Genomic DNA, 22,512 nt, shown 5'->3' on the forward strand with positions numbered 1-22,512 from the left:
TAATCATATTCATGCTGTTATAACAGCATAATCTTTGCTCACACAATGCTTTGTTAGTTGTTCTAGGGCATAGGTGTGTACAGATTCATGGTTTAACTATTTGTGGGAGCTCCAAATTAAGTCATTTTCTTACAGATATGGATAGGCAACCTACAGCGTCATGTCTTCTTCAGGAAGTCTGTGTCCTGGGTCAGCAGTAGCATATTGGTGCCTAATCCCTATTTAAAATTAATACACCTGTTGACACAAATGTGCCAAAACAAAAACTTTAACAGCAGAAAACCTAGACATTTGGGTTTTGGATGCTTGAAGCTGCCAGGAAGTCTAGCTGTATTACAGCAGACGCAAGAAAAATGCATTAACACCATTTGGAGTGTAAACATATTCTCCAGGTGAGTAAAATCCACAAGTACTCTGTGTTAAAGTACTGATACAAGGGCAAAAGCTCAAACATAAATAAGCCACTGTGGAAGAATTTAAAATACAATCTGTGCACTTATCCCAAAAGTGTACAATTCTTAAAGATTGAAACTGGGGTGTTACCACCAGTTCACATGGAGCAAGGACGAAAGAGTCTTTGCACAGGTTGACCCTGCTTGGAAAACACTGATTATGTAGGACAAAGAAAAAGGTGAGAGCACAAAAATTAGCTCACCTGCCACATTGCCAACTCACGAAGAAGAGAAAACTGACACTGGCATGCAGCCATTGAGAGCTACAGCAGGGAAATTAAGAGTGTTTGAATATATAAATTATAGCATTTGGCTGAATACTGAATATATGGAATGATATCCAGCTGAAGCTAATAAGCCACACAGGGGACAGAACATTACACGATACAATCACATGCATTATATTCGATCACTGATTGCAGGAGACTATTAGAAATAAAAACTACTACCAACGTTTAGTCAGGCTCATAAAACAGAACAAGGAAGTTATATTTTTTGTTATTGTTATATTTGGTTAATAATTCACTATTGCTGTAACGCATAATGAAAAATCTCCACTTTGAGATTACGTTTACTTTTGATTAAAAACTGTTCTATGGGAACTACAGAACCAAATACCTAAATATAAATTGTTCCCGAGAGGACAAAAGACATTTTGGCAATTAAATTGTTTCTATAAAGAATTACACCTTTTATTTTAGAACAACCCATTAGTAAGCACTTATATAATTATTTTTTTTGTTCAACGCAAGATAGACATTGCAAATCCCTTTAGAGGTGGGCAAACATTGTTTCTAATCTCTTTCATGTCGAGTAATCTTAAGTTTCTTGTAACAGTAGTAGGTAAGTTCAAATAGAAGTCCCATTATTAAACTGACAGTATCCCTTTAATCTTTTATGTCAAGTCCAACTAGATTTCCAGCTGGTGCTGTCCCTTTAAGAGAATACACAAGTCTATACAAATTCATACAGCATTTCAAAGATACTATTTTACCTTTTTATTCCCCTTGAATTTTTGGGATCTGAATCCAACACATTAATTATTTCAGTGATTAATTTATGATTAATTAAAACGCCTCACACTGAGAAAATGGAGTGTCAGGAAGTCTTGAGATTAACTCCAGCTCTGCCACTTACTCATTTTGAGCAAGTCACTTCAGCTTCCAACCTCTGCTTCCCCATCTTTAAAATGGGGGTAATTATACTTTGCTATTTTTCCAGTTTGTTTACTTGGAGTATTTGACAGTCCTCTGTGTATTGTCAGTTTTCCTGTTTAGTTAGGAAGCCCTGTTCTACCTCACATTAATAGAAGAAAAGAAACAATTTTTAAAAATAAGAAAATGTGATGGTAAACCCACAAAATTTGGTCAGGGGATTCAGGGGCTGGTGTAGCACGTGAAACTACTGGCAACTTTCATTTTAGTTGCTAAACTGGACAACTGAAAGAAATTTTGAATAAATTAATAAAAAGTCAGCAGACTCCTGGAATATCAGATTAAAACATCAATAGACATTTAAGAAAAATGAATGAGTAATGAAAATGCTAAAGCATTTACTGCATTTTGCCTAAACTTATATGCAGAAGACTCAAAAGAGTAGCAACATTTCAAGACTTCTAAATATACTCAGAAGCATTCCAAAGTTAAATAAAGCACAAACAGAAAAGCTTAAATACCTCCTAGAAGTTTCAAAAATTCCAGATGCTGTACAATAATTTAAAAATAGCAAGGCAGCATCCTCTGATGGGTATAGTGGAAAATTCTATAACAACTTAAAAAGGATCTATCCCCCTAATTTTGGAAGCACCTCTGGCTATTATACAAAGTAATAACCTATTTACTACATGGCGGATGATTACCATCTAAGTGATCCCAAAGGAAGTCAATGACAAAAAAGCAACCTGACTCTTATAGGCCAAATCTCCTTTTCTACTCATTTTAAAAAAGCTGACTAGATTCAAGCTGATGGTGTCCCTTTAAGCAAATATACAAGTTCACACAAATTCAAATCTGCCACTTTTAAGAAAAGTTTGAGCAGTGTCACAAAATGACAGTTTTTAAATTGCAAACTTCCCTAGACACACAACTCATACCTGCAGTCTGCCAGAGTTAGTTCACTACTGAATAGGTAACTCTCAACTCAGCCATTAATTACTTTTGACATATATCTGGGCACACAGGATGGGAGTGGAACAGAGGAACAGGCACAGGTCTAAAGGTTTGGCAATAGCTCAGAGCAGTGAAAGCCAAACACAAAGATACAAGCTGCATGGTGAGAAAAATTTTGGTTCCAGATTCACGTACCTCAGCAGTCAAACTGCCAAGAGTCTCAGAAGTTCTGTGACAATACATGGAGAAATGTGGAATTTCTGCTGAACAGAGACTTTTGATATATCAAGAAAAAATATTCTGCTTACGCTGAGAATTTTAGAAAATAATTAGAAAAATATGACTTTCCAAAATTACATATACTTTAGAACTGACATTCTGTAGAAGCAATTTGAGATGACCTGCATCATTACCTATTAAAGCCAAAATTAAACACTCAGGGCCCTTTCCTGAAACTTGTTCCAGGTGAGCAGTCCCCTGCACCTGAGTGGTGACTGTGAAGATAATGGGACTCGATGCAGACACAGGGATCCACTGGTGTGGAACAGTATGTTTTAGGATCAGGGTCTCACTTGTTACACAAAATGTATTTGATTATGGGAGTAATCCAATTTGAGAATAAAACCATTTACATCCTAAGATTACCTTGCCTGTGAATCATTCCTCCATGCATAATTCTTGCAACAATGCAATGGTTCAGCTCATTCATTTTTAAAGTGATTCCCTAGTAAAAGAAATTGTTAAATCATTAAGAAAAAATATTCAGCAACCTGCTTCAACTACTAAGAATGGTCACTTCTGCTGCAAGCTTGAGATGAAGCTATGTTTTAGAGGGAAATCCTGGCCCTATTGAAATCAATGGGAGTTTTGCCATTGACTTCAAAGAGGCTAGAATTTCACCTTTAGTTTATGAATTTATACACTGTTGCTCTTATGAGATCAAGTAACCACCATAAAACTCATTATGGAAACATTCCAGATGCTGAACATACACACAGTTTCCCCTTTTGCTATTTTTCAAACCCCATCAAAAATCAAAGCATACCATTTGTTTTCCGGAGATGTAATATTCTTTTTACAGGTCTCTCCATTTACTATTTGAACTAATTTCCTATTTTAAAAAACTGATAAAATTTGGTTATAACACAGATGCATTTTTTGTTACCAGTAAAGACAATGATTCTTTATAAGATAAAGACACAGTCATTTAGTATGCAGGCTGTAGCATAAAAGAATTTTACATATTTTATAGGTTTCAGAGTAGCAGCCGTGTTAGTCTGTATTCACAAAAAGAAAAGGAGTACTTGTGGCACCTTAGAGACTAACCAATTTATTTGAGCATAAGCTTTCGTGAGCTACAGCTCACTTCATCGGATCCAATGAAGTGAGCTGTAGGTCACGAAAGCTTATGCTCAAATAAATTTGTTAGTCTCTAAGGTGCCACAAGTACTCCTTTTCTTTTTACATATTTTATAGTCTATCTATGATAATCACTAAAAATTTTACACAGTATAACAGTGTTTTGGAGAAGTGTATTCAAAATACATTCCTCCTTACGAAATCTTAACAGGGCATCTATTTTTGGACTTATGTAATTGGAGTGTCAAACTGTGCAACTCCACTAACATGGTTTTTTTTTATCATGTTTTTATAGTTCTTCAAGACTGTAGCTGCTGTACAAACAATCCATAAGAACCATTAGTTTATTAAAATAAAATAATTTATTAAAGTGCAAGCTATCCAGTACTATTTTAAATTTTAAGGCCAGGTCTACACACTGTTTCTGTGCTCGTATAACTATTTCAGTTAGAGATGTGATTTGTTTTTATCAGACTACGTACATTAGTACAGCCTCTAACGTTTATGTAACTATACCAGTACAGTGTATTCCCCTTTCCATATGGGAATAAGCTATACTGGTATAAGCACTTTAACACTGGTATTACTGTGTCCACATTATGTTGGTTGTATCACACTTCAACTATACTCATACAGTTAAAGCAGTACAACTGTTGTGTATAAACGCTGTGGTTTGAAGCTACTAAGATAGACAGTTTGTCACCTCGTCCTCTTTACAGAGTTAAGAGAACAGTACTGTTGCCTACATACCATTGGTTCATCTGTGTTCTTCTGGAACTGTACCAGTCGGACTCGTGTTACATTCTCCATATCCATGTCACCGTTGGCGCTCTCTGGAGAATCTCCGTTTAAGTATGGAGAGGTGGGAGGAGGCGTAACTCTCAAAGCTTCGTCACTGTAAACTTCATGTGCCACTACATCATGAGTTTGAAGTAAGGCCTACAGGAGGTTACAGAAGTAGTCAGATTTCCATAATTTCTGGTGCTTTTTCTCATTCTTGACAGAAGGTTTAATATTTCCTCCAGAAGCTAGAGCATGCCCATGATATTACTGCCTTACATTTATATAGGGTCTTTTACCTCCAAGGATTCCTAAACACGGTATATACATTTTATAAAACTACAGTATGTGTGTGTAAATTTGGGTGCTTAAATTAGGCTCTTCACTCATCTGCCTAAAGGTAAATGACTTGATTTTCAGAAGTCCTCAGCACCCAAAAGTCTCACTAAAATCAGTGGGAAGTGCAGGTGTTAAGCAAATTTCGAAATCAACCTACTTTTATTTGGGCTTTTAATTCCACATGTGGGCACCTTACTTTAAGCACACAGGTCTGAAAAGCTTAGCCAGACACATGTTCAGGTATCACTTCTTCCAACACTGAAATGAAAGTGAATTTTGGGATGGAAATAGGCAACCCTTGATTACAAACAGTAACACAACAAGACCATTAGGATAAAAAGCGAATATGACCAGTATATTCATTTGAAATGGCAAGAGAAATGGTATTTAGAATAATATTTGAAGATAGAATTTGGCCAGGACACTTGAGTTTAGCACCCTTTCTCCTGAGAAAGAAAAAAAACTTGACTCCAGGTTTTCTCCATCTCTATTTTACATATATTCTGAGGACAACCTCTCCAATATCTGGCACAGTGTCCTCTAGCTGAGGAACTAGTTCTATATTGATTCAGAGGGCAGGACACATGGCCTTACTCAATTGCCAACATAACTACTTTCATAAGCACCATGTTTTTTTATTTATCTCCCATAGAGAACTGTTGCAGCACAATCCCACAATTAGTTTGAGACATCACAGCTTGAGACCAGAAACTCTTAAAGTACTAATGCATCAGTTTTTCTCTACATTTCCTGATATATTGTACAGTATCACATGTAGTTGATTAAACTTATCAAAATGTACTTGATAAGCATTTCAGTTACCCTTCTAGTTACTTATAGATGCAGCATCAAAGACAGTTAGCATATCTAACTGTGAAAAGTGTAATACATTACCAGGAGTTATAATCTAGATAAAATCTAAACATTTCTCAAGTACTTGAAAAACATTCAGTATCAGGTTTATACACTGCGTGACATCCCTCTTCTCCCCCGGGGATGTCTCATGGCCTTGATGAGTTTCTCTATTTCACATTTGCTTTTTTAACCTTACCATTCTTTAAGAACCTGTATTATAAAGAACCTTCTACCAAAAGCCTGGACAGGATTTACCACTGAACCAATTAATGCTGCTCCTATATCATCCCAAAGGTTGTCGAAGATTGGAGAGAAGGATTACTTTCCCAGAGGGCTTGTGCTGCCGGGATGGGGACTGAAAAAGCAAACCTGCTCCTTACAGTGTCTGGTACTCTATAGATCTCTGCATCAGACTGGCCACACTACTCTGTAGTTAAGAATGTATTGCTACCACTTTAAAAATGTACAGACCCATGACTTGCATGTTGAAAGACCCATGAATCACAACAGTTTGAGCTTAGCATGTCTGATTTATTTTGACAGATGAAAGAGTTCCTGTGGCTGTTTAGCTTTTGATTAAAAAAGTTTATTTGAATATTCCGTGTTTAAATAGGATTTAGAAATCGAAAATTAATTTTCAAGAGCATCCATGCAAAACTTGTTTCTCAGGAGTGACTCCAAGACAATGGCTGGGATTTTATGGCTACCTACAAAATTCTGCACTTGTTCCTGAAACACCACATCATTTTTAACATGCACTATATACTATAAAAGAGCATTTATAAACTTTTAAGGCACCTTCCTTAATTTTAAAACTAATTTGGGGAATTTGGCTTTCTATAGAGCTGATGCTGTCCTGTTTAGAGTATCTCGAGAGATAGGGGCATGTAACTCTTATCGCTCAAGATACTCAAAACAGGAATATCCAAATTCTCAGACTTTTCTAACATTTCAAACCTACTGCCAGTGCAAACACTATTTTAATTAAATATTTAATGGCATCTGCTTCTGTTATTAACTTTTTAAACTCCAACAATGGGCTCATACTTCCAGATATTCTGTCAGTGCTCCATACCCTATGTGACTGTTCATTTTATCTAGATTTACAGAGATCTTGACTACAGCCAGAAGTTGAATCAGTTTAACTAAAATTGGTTTTTAAATTGATTTAAACTGGTGCAAAGAGGGGTGTGGTCACTCTTAAGCAGCCTTGTAAGTGACGTATCAATTTAGCTGAATTTCGTAACTGACAAGACCAGATTCTCTTTTTCATTTTTATCCCCACAAATTCCTGAAAGCTGTCCATTTGACTGTGTGTCACAAGCAGCCCTGAGTAGGAGACAAAAACGTATCTTATGTGCAAGTAGGCATTTATTTTGGCTGTCTCTCTAGAGTGTGTGTTTTTGGGTGTGTACTTGGCTTTGTGCATAGATGATCTTTAACAGAATAGTCTGCTATGGGTTCCTGAACCCAATTAGTGAAAGACTGCTTTTTATCCTCTGTTCTAATGGTGAAATATTTGTTCAGGCAAATCAGCAAGTAGAGTCATCTCTCATCACTTCTGATTGTGTCCATTATATGCCCTGCCCCTAACAATGCCTTTTCTTAACAAGATTCCCAGTGATATATTTCTGTTTTTTAAAGCAACATTAAACCAACATAACCAACCAAAACAGCATAACATAACTGTATTTGATTTGAACAATTAGCTTTTAATGGTCGGATTAATAACACTTGTGCGTAGGCAAAATAAATGATGATAAATATTTGCAAGGTTTGTTACTATATTTGATGATTTACATCTGTGCCTCCATAAACACACACAGATAATACAATTGTGAGAACATCTATTTCTGTATTGCATTAAACAGCATTTCCCCAAAATATTTAATCTAAAGCATAGTTTCCCTTTAAACTACACAATTTCCTGTTATGGTTTGTTGTTACAGTATGGTCATGTTTTCCTGGCTCTTTTCCCTTTGTGGACCATATGGGTCCTGAAAGAATTTTAAGTACTGGGACAGCAGTTATAAATGTTGTTTCCCACTACATTTCTGTGTCATTCGCTGCAAGGAACAATGAAGGAAGATACATAGTGATGGATGCACTACAAATACCTAAATCTATAAAATGCAAAATCCCTCTGTGCAGGAAAACATTTCAAACGTTGCCACATGAATAGATGCAAAAGAACAGTCCACTTTGCGGATATCACAGCTGTTCACATTTACTGTTATAGCAGTACAAAGAAAATAATCTCTCTGATATGACTCGAACAGGACACACACTTGCAAATCCCTGAAATGGTTCCTAAACTAATCACTTCCTAGAAAGCATATGTTTAAAACCAACATTTATCTGGTTATATCTTTTAAAATTTACATCCATATTTTAAGAACATTCAAACAGGCTTCAACTATGCAGTAGCTAAATTATCTCATTTGTAATCATTAGGCAGGCAAAGGTTAAACAAACATTTTAAAAACTCCCAGAATGAGAAATATGAAAGGATAACTTTGAGTCTGAACCTCCCGCAAGTAATAATGTACTTAAAAACACACTAATGCATATATAGGCCCTGTAAAAAATACGACCAGATAAATGTATGCATTCTAGGAAGTTGTTACTTAAGGAACCATATCAGAGATTAGCAAGTGTCTGTCCTGCTGGAGAGTCATTTCAAAGAAATTATTTTTGAGCAAACCCACAAGAGTCCCTTGGCAATGAATGTGGAAATGTATCTTAATGAGTTTTAGACAACAAATTTTGTTAACTTTTGACAAAAGTTGGATATAGTAGCCAGCTACAGTCAGATGTCTCTGTATTAGGTACATGAAATGATTGTGCTCTCTTAAAAAAACAAAGAGAAAGTGATGTTCTGAAGTGCAGCAACTTCTGCCTTGGGATTTTTGCTCTGCTGCAGTGGCTCTTGGTTGAAATAAAAGATTCTTTAAAATTAATGGCCCACATGGAATGCTCAGTGTTAAAAGTTAAGCATGAACATAAGTCTTTGCAGGATTGGGCCTTATTCAGCATTAAGTTAAAAAACTTTACTGCATGACTGATCGCCAGAAGTTAGAAAAATATTTGGTTTAACCATGGGCATTCATGTTCAACACCATCTATGCTGTTTTGTCCTATCTTTGTTAGCTTAATTTTTGGCCTCTGTTAAAAATGATTGATTCTGGTATCACATTCCTCAGATAATGAAGCTTACAAGCCTAAAGCTTACAACCTAAATACACACTAGCTTAAGACATGTGATCCTACTGACTATACCATATGTCCTAACTCTCAGTGCATTAGACTTCAGTGATGTAGCAACTAGAATATATTTTATTTTACTATGCTTTCAAACAGCATACTGAAAATAGGCTGACAGTCTAACATTTGTACTGTTATTTCTACTTACATTGCTCACATACAGTGTTAATAATTAACATGTTTTCAAATATTTTGTTCTCTCACTCCACCATTACCTAATGGGGTTTTCCAGTGTCAGCGAAGCATGGCAGAGTGCCAATTATGTGCCAAATGATTTCTTTTATAAGGTCAGTAGCCCCAAAATGATTCACTGGATTGCATTTTTTAGGATTAATAACTTGTCTTTGTTAATGTGTTTTATTATCATTAGTCAGAGAGTATACCATGTTTGTTTACAGTAGTTCTTTAAAATGTTCAGAGTATAGATAATTATCTATAAATTAAAACCAAAAGGCAGGTACAAAAGCATAAGGTAGGGACTAAAATGACAGATTCTGGTTATCTAATGAATGAATTACAACTAGTTTAAATATAATTTCTGCTCAGTCCCCTGTGAGGTCTACTGACTTTTGTCTGCTGGGACACAGATGAGATGCCTAGGGGTTTAGCTCATCTATCTTGATGTCCTAAACTGCAGGAGAAGGATTTACATTTTTCACAAATAAAGAGTAAGTATTTCATTTTTGCAATAAAGATTTTTACAGCTTCTTTTTGCTTAGAATTAACCCCCCATCAATATAATTTAAACACTTTAAAAGGGAAATCAGTTTTTTATTCCACATCCAAAACATTTTAAAAAGAATTGTTGCAAGAGTTTTCTGACAGCTGGTCTTAAAAAATGTCTATGAGCACGTTAGCTTAATTATTTTTTATATAAAAGTAGTTTTCTGATGCATAACACTTTGCCTGTCATGTGACTCAACATAAAAATCTTTAATAGACTGCTATTATTTGGGGATTACTTTGAAAACGGTGTGCACATAAAAGCTGATCAGATAGACTTCCAAACTGCCATCTAATCACATACATTATTGACTTCTGTCTGCTTTTACTTCTGATGTCTTTGCAGTAAATCCAAGATACATATTACATGGGGGGAAAAAAACGTTGAATCAGGATAAGCCACTTAACAGAGAAGTTGGGCAACAGTCAGTACCATTTCTTATTTTTACTGCTTCCTTCCTTTCCCTTCCCACAATAAGCTTGGCAGTCATATGGTCTCATTTTTTCTATTGTAAACAACTGTCTCTACTAAAGCAGAGCTGGTTCTGCTACCATTATCAGAGTGGGTATGGCCATATGGAAAATGGCACACCACGCAGTTCAGAGTAATCCTGTACCTCATCTTCAAAGAATCCAGCTGGAATGCTGTGTGCTGGAACCTGTAGCCTCTGCAGGTTTCATCTGCCTATTAAATTAAGGTGGTTGCAATTTGCTTTATTTTATGGAAATCTGGTGCTGTTTTCTGGTTGGTTTTTTTTTTTTTTTTTTGGCAAATTGCCAATTCAGCCCTCAGCTGGGCAAAATCTTGGAAACTGGTTACATTCATTCTTTGGGTAAGAGACTCACACAGTGATTTCAGTGAGAGTTGCCATCATTGCCCCCAAAATAAAAATGTGTGAAATATATCAGATAGTTTGTCTTAAGTACAAAACTCTAAATTCACTAAACTGTACCACCTGTCTGATCCACCCCAGTCTAGATTTAAATATAGGATACATTCTAAAAGCGAATACACACATCTTTGCCAAACACAGGTTTGGAAGAAAGGAGGATCCTCACCATGTCTTCCTGGGATCCACAGGGTCCTTTCTCCATTTTATATCCCTCTCAGCTCCCAAAACAAGTCCCTGGAACTGGGAATCTAACCTAGATTACTCACGTAGTAGTATGAAGGACAAACCACAGAGCTACTGGGCTGGGTGAAATAGTTTTAACAGGCTATTGAGCCAAAGAATGTCACTGTTAACAACATGAATTGATTTTGTTTAAAAAAGGATTCCATTCAACCCTATTTTTGTAAGATTTTGTAATGAACAGTTCCATTACTTTGTGACTGTGTCACAAAAGGTTCACTCAATGCCATTGATGTCTGTTAGATTTGTGTTACCTTTATTGTCAGTATCTTTAGATCTCTGTTACTAGTTTCTCTTATTATTTTCTTTTAAAAAACAAACATTTTAAGAAATAACACTGTTATCTGATGAGCTCAAACCTGCAAAATAGCTCTGTCTGCAAACTGCAATTCTCATCATGACAAGCAGCAAACAAACAATGGTCCCTCAGTGTAGCAAGGACTATGCATTAGCCCCATAACAATATCAGCTGCTGTGCTAGCTTAGCACATTAGAAATGCTGATTAAATATATATTTGTGTGCAGTTAACTATACATTTGTTTTGCTGCTTATAGGCTTTAGGTAGTACATTCTTGGTTGAAGTTCCATGAGGAATGTGTTTAAGAACAGCCAAAGTAGTATTTCCTTACCATGAAATGAGGTTGTGTTAAAATACGTTTTAGCTCTTTTGCATCATTGTTCTCTGGGTAACATGAAATTTCTTCCAATACCTGCAAAACAAACAGCACAAATGTCAGTAAAGCTAACTGCTCTCTATTCTGTCACAAAACTGTAAAAAGCATACTTCACTCTGGTTGGTCATAATCCCTGTAGCACCAACACAATCAATGGGTTATGACAGTAAAGGCTCTTTGAGAATGGGAACTTTTTTCAAACAGAATAAAATATCACATATTGAGGTCTCTTTTTGCTAAATGAAAGAACAGATTTAAAGAAAGCAGAGTGTCTCTTCTCAAACTGACAATATTCTTTAAAAGGTCATTATTAGTAAAGTGTTAACCAGCAATTATATAAGTCTCTCTTATCAACCTCTGCTTCCACGCCTGAATAGGGGCTAAGAAACATTAAAATAGAATTAAAAACATGTATAAAATCTTGAATTATCCAGATTAAAACACTGTTTCTGCAAATTAAATGGTTAAAAAATATGAACCATAGACAGTCCATCTGTTATACCACCACAAAACTCAAGATTCTGTAAAAAGAAAGGAGCATTTCATCTCATGACTGGGGCAAAAAAGGAAATGTATTTTAACTCAGTCCCTTACAGTCTGATATTTTCATTTTTATTCTCAACAGTCAGCTGTTTGGATGGTGGAAACAGAGCACTCTGCTTCTGGCAGTGGTTCCAGAGATTAATTGCTAGGAAATTCTGCAGAGCAATGTGGTTGGCACAAAAACTCCCTCCCACTACTCAGGGTAGGATCTCCTCCTCAAATCACACTCTCTCATCTTTCCACAGAAGGGTAAACAGGGTGCATTTTTAAACTCCAGCATCCTGCTAAAGCTGCATTTTAGCTCTCGTGGTTGAATGTGCAAGATGCACAACTCAATTTTGTCACATGGGCATGAGTCACTATACTTATTGTGGGCTGAATAAGCTATTCTGAGTATTTTCACATTTTTATATCTAGTCTCACTTATTGGTGCATTGTAGGTTGCAGGTCTGTCAGTAGGGAAAATGGCGCCCTGGGCAAACTTGTATTTTGGCGCCCTTTCTTTGAGTTTGAGACCAGCAGTGTGGGGTGCAGGGTGCAAGGACCAGCTCTTGGCCCCAGAGCCCAGTCAGGCTGCACAGGGAGGAGTTTCTGAGCTGGGGGGCTCCCCGGCCATGCCCTCACAACTGTCTAACAGGAGGAGAGCCAGCGGGAAGGGGGGACCCAAGGTCTGGCCTGCTCGGTCTGCAGGGGCAAGACCCCGCTGCCTGCGCCTCCCCGCCAGGCTAGCGGCTCCAGGCGGCCCTTCCCGCCCTCCTGGCCTGGCCGGCCAGGGGCTCCAGTCTCCTGGCTCACCTGCACTCAGCCCAGGCCCGCCAGCTTGTGGCACTAGGATGGCGCCCCCAACCATGGCACCCTGGGCGATCGCCCATGTCGCCTATCCATAAGGCTGGCCCTGGTAGGTTGTAGTTACATGTATAAACCACACAGGACTTAAAAGGAGAATACATTCCATGCTCTCTAGAAGCTTCTGAAATGCACATTTGAGTCTTATTTCCACACTGGAGTTGCTGCCTTAACTCTTTATGTTTATTTTTCTGTGCCAAAAACAGGCGTGTGCACCATCCTGGAATTAACAAAATTAAAGGAATTCAGATACTTACAAGCTTCCCATTCTTTTTTCTAAGTAAATTGTGAAATGATTAATTTGGTGCCTGCAAAGGTTCTTTTAGTGCCTGGTAAGAGATAATTTGCTTGTTTTTAAGGTATATTAAGATCAAAATTGATAAAACATAACATCAGCTGGGAAAGGAATACTGGATTGTTTTCATGTGATATATTGTATATTGCATAGAAGCCTTCATCTTGTGGTAATCATCTATTTAAAACATTCATTTTGGGCTAAACTTTCAGCCTCACCTTTACTGTGTCTGCAAAATTAAAGCGCAAATAACTGCATGCATAACTTTACTCCAATAGTTATCTGTGTATGCAATTAAGAATACTTGTCCATCTAAGTACTTAATTACACTGGCAAGTCAGTTACTTAAATATCCAGCTGACTGCAATTCTGGGCCAAAAAATAATTCACGTAAAACTGCACCAACAAACTGTATCGGAAAATGGGAAGCCAACTTTTGAAAGTCTGTCCCTTTACAGTAAAATATATCTGTCTTAATTCCTCCAATATCAATTCTACTAACACTACAAAATCAGAAACCTAACACTTTATCTGAGCAGCTTTGTTGATGGTATGGTATCTTATAAGCACAATAAGTTTTATAGTACCCATGAGTTATTTGACAGTTTCAATATTTAATATCAGTATCATTACTACCTACAAGTTGTTTCTTTAATCCTCATTCTAATCTAGACCTTGGTCAAGTCACTTCTACTTTTTGTGCCTCAATTTCAATAGTGGAAACCTGCTGTATTATTAATCTATCTATATTGAGGTGTGTATTTGGTTCCCACCAACATAGAATCTGAACACCTCACAAACACTAATGGATTCATTCTCACAATACCTCTGTGAGTTAGGGAAATTATTATTCCCATTTTATAGATAGGGAACCGAGGCACAGAAAGATTAACTGGTTTGTCCAAAGTCATACAGGAAGTCTGTGGCAAAGCCAGGAACCGATCACAGATCTCTTGAATCCCAGTCTAGCACCTTAACCTCAAGACTATTCTTCCTCCCTTAAGAAAGTGAGATGGGACACAGCCACTATGGGGCATTGTCTGCTTCTTGGTATCTGAAAAAGTAAGAAAAGTCCCTCTCCGCCTTGCTCACTGTGGGACAGAAGAAGGGAAAAGGAAACCATCCTTCTCAGCAACTAGAAAGAAAGAGCACTCTTCCTCCAGGCAGCTGGAGGAAGGAAGAAATATGGTTTAGTAACAGAGAATGCAAGTGGAGATGCTCCTACCCAGCAGATGGTGAATGGGGTGCAGTGGGCTGTAGGGGAGAGGGGATTTTCCTTGCTAGTAACCAGGAAAGATGATGATGGAAGACTTCCTCAGTCAAAAAAGCTAACAATGTTGGGAATCATTAGGAAAAGGATAGACAATAAGACAGAAAATATTATATTGCCTCTATATAAATCCACGGTACGCCCACATCTTGAATACTATGTACAGATGTGGTTGCCCCATATAAAAAAAGATATACTGGAACTGGACAAGGTACAGAAAAGGGCAACAAAAATTATTAGGGATAGGGAACAGCTTCCATATTAGTAGAGATTAATAAGATTGGGACTTTTCAGCTTGGAAAAGAGACGACTAAGGGGGGATATGATAGAGGTTTATAAAATCATGACTAGTGTGGAGAAAGTAAATAAGGAAGTGTTATTTACTCCGTCTCATAACACACGAACTAAGGGTCATCAAATAAAATTAATAAGCAGCAAGTTTAAAACAAACAAAAGGAAGTATTTCTTCACACATTTTCTTCTTTGAGCAACTACTAGTAATTTCCCAACCCAGTCTGATTTTTGCAGAGCATACTTCATTGCCCTCAGGTATTGGTTGTGTAGGGACATTTTCACCAAGCTGTATTGGTTTTGTAGGGAAATACCGAGAACCCAAATTAGGATCACTAAAGGTATTTGAAAGCTGTGAGACATGGCCAGAAAGGGTTAAACAGCTTGCAGATTCAACCTTTAAAGACATATTAGAGAAGTATATAAATGGTAATTAGGACCATTCCTTAGAAAGTTAACCTAGCTATGTTAAATGGACTAGAGTTTCGAAATGCAATCCTGTATTGTTAGAGAATTGGAGGTAATACTAATTGTGTGTGTTTACTTATATCTTGTTAGATGTTAACCATGTAAATAGACAGCTCCTGTGTATTATTATAGCTATTGATTCAGAGGTCAAAAGGAAATATTAACATTTAGATGAAACGTAGGTGTGATAATGTCATTGTCTATATTTCACTTTAAGGTTTGTGGTTAACTGTTTATAAACTGCTTAATGTATAATTACCTTATGCTGAAGAATGCAACTAGTTACTTGGGTATGCATAGAGAACAGGTAGTTTACCTCAAAGCTACTATTCTTCACCCAAGGAACACCTGCTGTGAAGAGACTATCATAGCCTGCCAGAAAACTGTATAAAGAACTCTTGGGACCTAATCCCTTCATCTCTGATCTGCTTGAGCTTTAATTCGGGGGAAGTTTGAGTCGTAAGACTGAGATCTCCAGTCCCATCTGGCTTGCCCTGGATATGAAACATTGGACTGAAACTATGGACTAATTCTAAGATCTGTTTGTAGCTCCAAAGCTCACCATCTCTACTATGAAACTGATCTCAGAACTGTACTCATGTCTGTATGTATAACGATCTTTTAACCAATACTCTCTCTCATTTTTTTTAAAATAAATTTTATTTTAGTTAATAAGAATTGGATATAAGCATGTATTTGGGTAATATCTGAAACATTTATTAACCTGGGAGATAATGTGTCCGATCCTTTGGGATTGGTAGAACTTTCACATTTGACTTGGCTTTCTGGGAGGAAGCTCAAAGGCTGGGTTGCTTTTAAGGGAACTGTGTTTTGGCTTCTCTGTAACCAGTAAGGTATTGTAGAAGCTGTTTAGTGCTAGGCTTGGTAAATCTAAGTACTGGAACATCCACCACTTTTGGGGATTGTCTTCCCCATTCTTTGCAGTTCACCCTGATTGAGTAACCTCAGTGTGGCCCCCACCCCGGTCACAAAGGCATTCAGGTATAAAATGTGCTGCAGGGCTTATAGGCATTTGTCAGTGGACCTGTCCGCTCCATCTAACACAGGGAGAACCCCTGTGCCTGCATTGTACTGTATGGCCAGCTCCCCCTCCACAGGCGCACTCTGTCCGTCCCCCTGCAGGAAACAAGCTCACCACTTCTTCACTGCTGTAGGGAGGCTGAGTAATGCTCTCTACAGAGTTGGTAGGGGTGCCTCTTTGTGGGCCCTTTACCTCCTTTTCTCTGCCTGTAGCTGCAAGCACAGGCTCCTCTGAGAGGCTCCTGGCATGTAGCAGCTCTAGGAGCAGTTAACCTTCCAGACTTGGCTGTGCTACACTGGAACGACTTGGGGCCAGGAACCAGCAGCCCCCAATCTCCTCCACAGGGTTCCAGAGAAGCATTAATGTGGCTGGATAAGAGTAATTTGATGGAAAGTGTATAAGGTATATAAGATTGATGTGGGGAAGTGAGAGAAAGGATAGATTTGGATGGACAAAGACATAAAATGTCTCACCGGGTAAAATTGTGAGGGCTGCTCAGAAGGCATGCCTGGGCTGTTAAAGTCTGCCAATCTGGCCACAAAGGCATGTTTCAGTACAAAGTAGTTAGGGAAACAGGAGAGAAGCCTTCCAGGGAAATATCAGTGTGACTTCAATTATTACATATTGTGAGTAAAAATGTCTTTTCTCATTTGAATTTTAGCATTACTGTAAGCAATGTTTTTCAGCCATCATATGCTAAACAACTAACACTTATTTTTGACTGGCACTATAAATCACAATTCTGTACTTAGAATTTGCCCTAAGTTTAACAGGCATAAGAGTTAAGTAACTCCGTTTTTATTGGTTTTGGCCATTTTGAGTCATACCTCCTACCGCTCTGCATCGGATTTCCCTCCTCCCCGCTTTTTTGGCATTAAACTAACTTTTGTTGGAGGTACAATAAAAAGCAAGCAAATCCGGATTAGATTAATAGACATTTATAAAGAAAAATGTTATTTGAGAAATTATACAAGCTTCAAACTTTTGCTGCCTTCAAACCTACTGAATTTAAAATATACGCAAATGATCACACTTGTCCAAGGACAAAGCTCCTCTTTTTCATATCCCTACTGACAAGTCAGAGGTTATATGATGAGGCTTAATAATACAAACATTCCTTACAATCTGGGAAATGATAAATTTACAAAGCATGCCATATAACCAAAGGTAAAAACATTTTCAGTCAGTCAAATTTAGGAGCATTTACAGAGCATCGGCACCGTATCTATGATGAAAGTTTCACAGTAAACAAACAAAATAAAAGTCTGAAAAGCATTTCAAAACCGCTTACCTCTTTGGCTCTCTGTACAGCATCACTTGGAGGATTCCTGATTTGTGGTGAAGATTTTGTGTTAATTTTGTCATAAAGCTAAAATCAAAAGGAAATAGAATACTGTAACCGTGTGCTATTTTGTTAGTGTTCAACATAATTGAATCCAACAGCCTATATACAATTACATGGTTAAAATGTATTAAACTACAAGCCTCACCGTGTTTTATGTACAAGTTTAGCAAACAAACTATTTTTAAAAAAAAACATGTCCTGAGCTGAACACAGTGCCATCCATTCAAAATGTACAGGATATCATGGGAAAGTTTAGAGAGGTTGTGAGATTTTCTGTGCTTCCCATGCATTTTCAATAGGAGACTCTGGGAACCATAACACTTGTGCAAATGTTTCTGTGAACTTTGAATAAGTGGCACTATAGCTCATGATAAATCACACATGCTGTTAAATATTTAGATTAATCCAGATTTCTCACTTTTTCCAACAAATCAAATGTCAAGTACTCCAAATATTATACAAATTTAAACTAAAGTTCATAGCATGAGAGAATGCACCTCCAGACAGAAAAGCTTTTCAAATTAATTGCTACAGAAACCCAAGTCTTGGGAAAAGTGCAAAATTACTTCTTCCAGGAAGGAATGTTCACACAAAGGATTATCCTCTCTTTACCAGGATTTTCTATCAACAGCATCAATACCAGCATGTTTAAATATGAAATCAAAGACCTTCACTTCTCATCTGTTTTAGAAAATATTTTTGAAAAACCTAAATAAAAAAAATACAAAGACAAGGAAGAGCTGACTACCTATGTTCAGCCCTCCTAAAATGTGCCTGGTTTAAGGGAATAACCATATATTTCAGAAATGAATAAACCATATATTTAATTCCTTCAACCAGAAGCATTCAGTATATCGTATTTGCTTTAAACACACGTACAGAGATCTTTTCTGACTGACAGCTGAATAATCCCCAGCTCCATCAGATTATGCATATAGAATGTGACTTTGTAAATAGAAACGATCCAGCATATTTTAACTATATTTTTAATGAAAGGTGCCCTCTTATAAACATAGAAAAGTACTCTACATTCACAGACCTACAAAATACATGGAGTTGTGGTATTAGGCACAGGAGCTGGCTTCCTCCTTGTCCCAGGGGGTGCTCAACCCCTGCTCCGCCTCAAGCCCCACCCCCACGCTTCCACCCCCACCCCACCTCTCCTGTCCCCACTTTTCCCCAGGCCCTGCCCCACTCCACCCCTTCTTCCAAGCCCTCACCCCACCTCTTCCCACCCCTGCTCCGCCCCCACCACCTCTCTCCTCCCCCCCAGCGCCTCCTGCACAGCTGATCCATGGTGGCAGAAGGCGCTGGGAGGGAGGTGGAAGAGTTGATCAGCTGGAGGGTGGGAGGACTGGGGGTGAAGCTGGCTGCCCCCACTACTTTTTTTCCATGGGTGCTCCAGCCATGGATCTCCCACGGAATTGGCACCTATAGTAATAGGGTTTTACTAGCATGCGGTTTGGACACCAGACAAGTGCCCACAAACCAGTTATATGGCACAAACCCATCATGTATTCTAGGAGGAGCTGGAAGCAACTCTATCTTTAGGTTGCCTACGAAAGGATTCTGGCAACCTAATCTTTAAGAAACTCTCACACCTCTTGTGTTCAGCAAAGCTGTGATATTTGATACGGGGAATCCCCTTGGTCTACTGAATTGCATTTTGTTTGTCCTAAAATTCCAGTTAGACATAAAGTGCTAAAAATATAACAGCTCTGCACTAGATCCTGGATCTAAATTGACAATGGTTGCTTTCTGCTCTTCCATGGCTTACAGCTGAAAGTGTGGCCTTCAGGTCTTCCTCCATAAGGGTGGAGAGGCTCTCCCAGATAAGAGGAAGGCGAAAGAGAATAGTGATGACGTGTTTAATGAGATTATGACCGCCTCTGGGACAGTGGACACCGAGCAGGAGTGCAGCCCAGGAGAATGAGCGTGGCACGCAGCAGGAGATGATGGGGATTCTGAAGGAACAGACACATATTGAGGCGTCTAGTTGACCTTCAGGAGAAATACCTTGAGGCTTGACTCCCTCTGCAACCCCTGCAGAACGGTATTCCTGCATCGCTGTACTCCCTGTCTCCCCCCGCACATGTTCCACTAGGCAAGGGGGACAATGCAATATCCCTTTCATTCAACGGCAGGGGATGGCACAAAGAACAGCTGGCGCACGTATGTTGATGTTTGAGAGGAGAGGCCGCTGAGCTTTTAAAGACAAGATGAATGTTTTTTTTCCCCTCCCAATTTTATTCCATCACGTTTCCAATGTTTAATTCTATTTGTGATCTTTAAGTTTCAGCATGTTTGTCCAACAGAAGTCCATGTCTTGAGAATGAATTCATCTTTATTCATTTAAAATGGGGGGAGGGAAGGAGCGGGTCGGGAAAACTGAGGCAATGGAGGGGATGTGCTGGAGACAAAAATCCAGCAGACATAGCAAGGTTCACACTATGAGAAGGCACAATACAGAAGGCAGCACACATTACTGTGGGTCATTATGAAATGGATTTTCAAAGCCTCCTTAATGCAGTGCTCCATGCTGAGCTCTTCTTATAGCCCTGGTATCTGGCTGCTCAAAATCAGCACACTATCTGCCTTCCTTCCACACCCCTGTGGAAACTTTGCCTCATAGATATTATGGAGCACACAGCACGCAGCTATAATCATGGGGATATTACTTTCAGTGAGGTCTAATCTAGTGAGCAAATTGTGCCAGCGACTGTTTAAACGGCCAAAGGCACATTCAACCACCATTCTGCACTAGTTGAGCCCATTGTTGAGAGATCCTTGCTGTTGCCCACATGTCTGGCTTCATGAGCCATGGGAGTAAGTGGTAGGCAGGGTCTCCCAGGATCACTACTGGCATTTCAGCGTCACCAATGGTTATTTTGTGTTTCAGAAAGAAAGTCCCTGCTTGCAGTTTTCTGAACAGACCTGTGTTCTTAAATATGCATGCCCCTTCCCAGACCATCCCACTTTGATGTTGGTAAAACACCCCGGTGATCCACTAGTGCTTGCAGCACCATTGAAAAGTATCCTTTTCTGTTTATGTACTCTTTGGCAAGGTGGTCTGGTGCCAAGATAGGGATATGCGTGCCATCTATTGGCCCAACACAGTTAGGGAACCCCATTACGGCCAAACCATCCAGTATCTCCTGCATATTGCTCAGAGTCACTACCCTTCTGCGCAAAAGGCAATTAATGGCCCTGCATACTTGGATCACAACAGCCCCTACAGTCGATTGACCAACTCCAAATTGATTCCCCCACTGATCAGTAGCAGTCTGGCATTGCAAGCTTCTACACAGTGTTCGCCACTCGGTTCTCCAGTGTCAGAGCAGGTCTCATTTTAATGCAGGGCTGGGGAGAGCTCCGCACAGTTTCTGACAAGTGGCCTTGCACATACAAAAGTTCTGCAGCCACTGATCGTCGTCCCATAACTGGATAACAATGCGATCCCATCAGTCAGTGCTTGCTTCCCAGGACAAGAAATGGCACTCCACAGTGTTCGGCTGGTGCACGACTGCCAACAGCAACTGGAATAGTTTCATTCTATGGTTTCCAGCAGGGCTGCTTGAAGGACGTTGCCATGTTCTGCGCAGCAGTTCCCCTCCTGGCTCTGGAAATACCGCAGGATAAGGCACATGATATCTGTAATGCTCACAATAGTGCACAGCAGAGTGGGGTCCATGCTTCTTGGGATATGGCATATGTGTGGCTGCGCCAGCCTCTTTAAAAAAAATGGCGCAAAAAATTATGGGTTCCAGCTGAAATCGGGGAGGGAGGGATAAAACTGCATCATGGGACACTGAAGCCATTTTCCCAGACCCCCCTGCGAGAATGTTTTGGTCCCATGAGGCATTGCAACCCTTCCCAAAACCCCCTGAGGCAAGCTGCACAGTAGTAAAGCTACTACAGCTGTAGTAAAGCAGTGCGCTCCACTGGAAAGCTGCGAATATTCCCTTTGCGTGGGTATAAAGATCCCTGTTTCGAGCCCTAAGAGATCATGCATTATCAGAATTTAAACCAGCCACTCACCCAGGGGACTGAATATTGCCTGTACTCGGCCACTGGTCTATAAAATTTTGAGGGGGAAGGAGGAGGAAAATTGCATCTCGGGGTGGTGAAGGAGGAAGAATTTTCTGGCAGGTTATTTAAAATAATTGTTTGAAGCTGCTCAGAGGTTTGGAATGTTAGTATTAAAATAGATTACTCGGTAAAATGCAGATGTAGCAGTCAAAGATGCATGAAAATTTAATTTACCACACGGATATCACTATTACATACATTTACACATTCACACTCAATAAGACACATACAGATGCAGGGGAATCCGGACAAGAAATAGCAATTAGATATTTCTCACAATTGCCAGAAAGCTGAATGTGTTTATGAAGTAGCTTTTTTTTTTTTTTTATTATGATCAAAATTGTCTACCCAATATTAAAGGTGTAGATTTTACCCACCATCATAGGAATGTGTTAGCTATCTCATGAGGTTAGGAAGAGAACAGCAAGAGGGGAAGAGCCTGGGAGAGCACTAGGAAAACACAACTGAAGATTAAAATGAATCAAAACCACATTAACTTTTTAGTAGCACTCTCCTTTTAAATTCAGGCCTTCAGGGCAGCTACCAGCTGATGATTCCCTCGTTTGGCATTATGCTGTTAGACAGACCGAGTGGTGGGTGGTCCAGAAGCAAGCATGGAGGCACAGAACCTATAA

General features: G+C 38.9%; 1 protein-coding gene across 10 annotated transcripts in view; it reads right to left on the reverse strand.

The window, feature by feature from the left end:
- CASK (calcium/calmodulin dependent serine protein kinase) overlaps positions 1 to 22,512 on the reverse strand; it is a 411,477-nt gene that overhangs the window by 52,569 nt on the left and 336,396 nt on the right. For all 10 annotated transcript variants that reach the window (XM_074969135.1, XM_074969125.1, XM_074969132.1 and 7 more), the window contains 4 exons: positions 17,735 to 17,812; positions 11,644 to 11,724; positions 4,670 to 4,858; positions 3,206 to 3,284 (listed from right to left, as the gene is read on the reverse strand). In XM_074969135.1, the coding sequence (XP_074825236.1) occupies positions 3,206 to 3,284; positions 4,670 to 4,858; positions 11,644 to 11,724; positions 17,735 to 17,812 (427 nt within the window). The remainder of the gene's footprint in view (positions 1 to 3,205; positions 3,285 to 4,669; positions 4,859 to 11,643; positions 11,725 to 17,734; positions 17,813 to 22,512) is intronic.

The sequence above is a fragment of the Natator depressus genome, chromosome 1 (assembly GCF_965152275.1).
Source record: "Natator depressus isolate rNatDep1 chromosome 1, rNatDep2.hap1, whole genome shotgun sequence".
Lineage (NCBI taxonomy): Eukaryota > Metazoa > Chordata > Testudines > Cheloniidae > Natator > Natator depressus.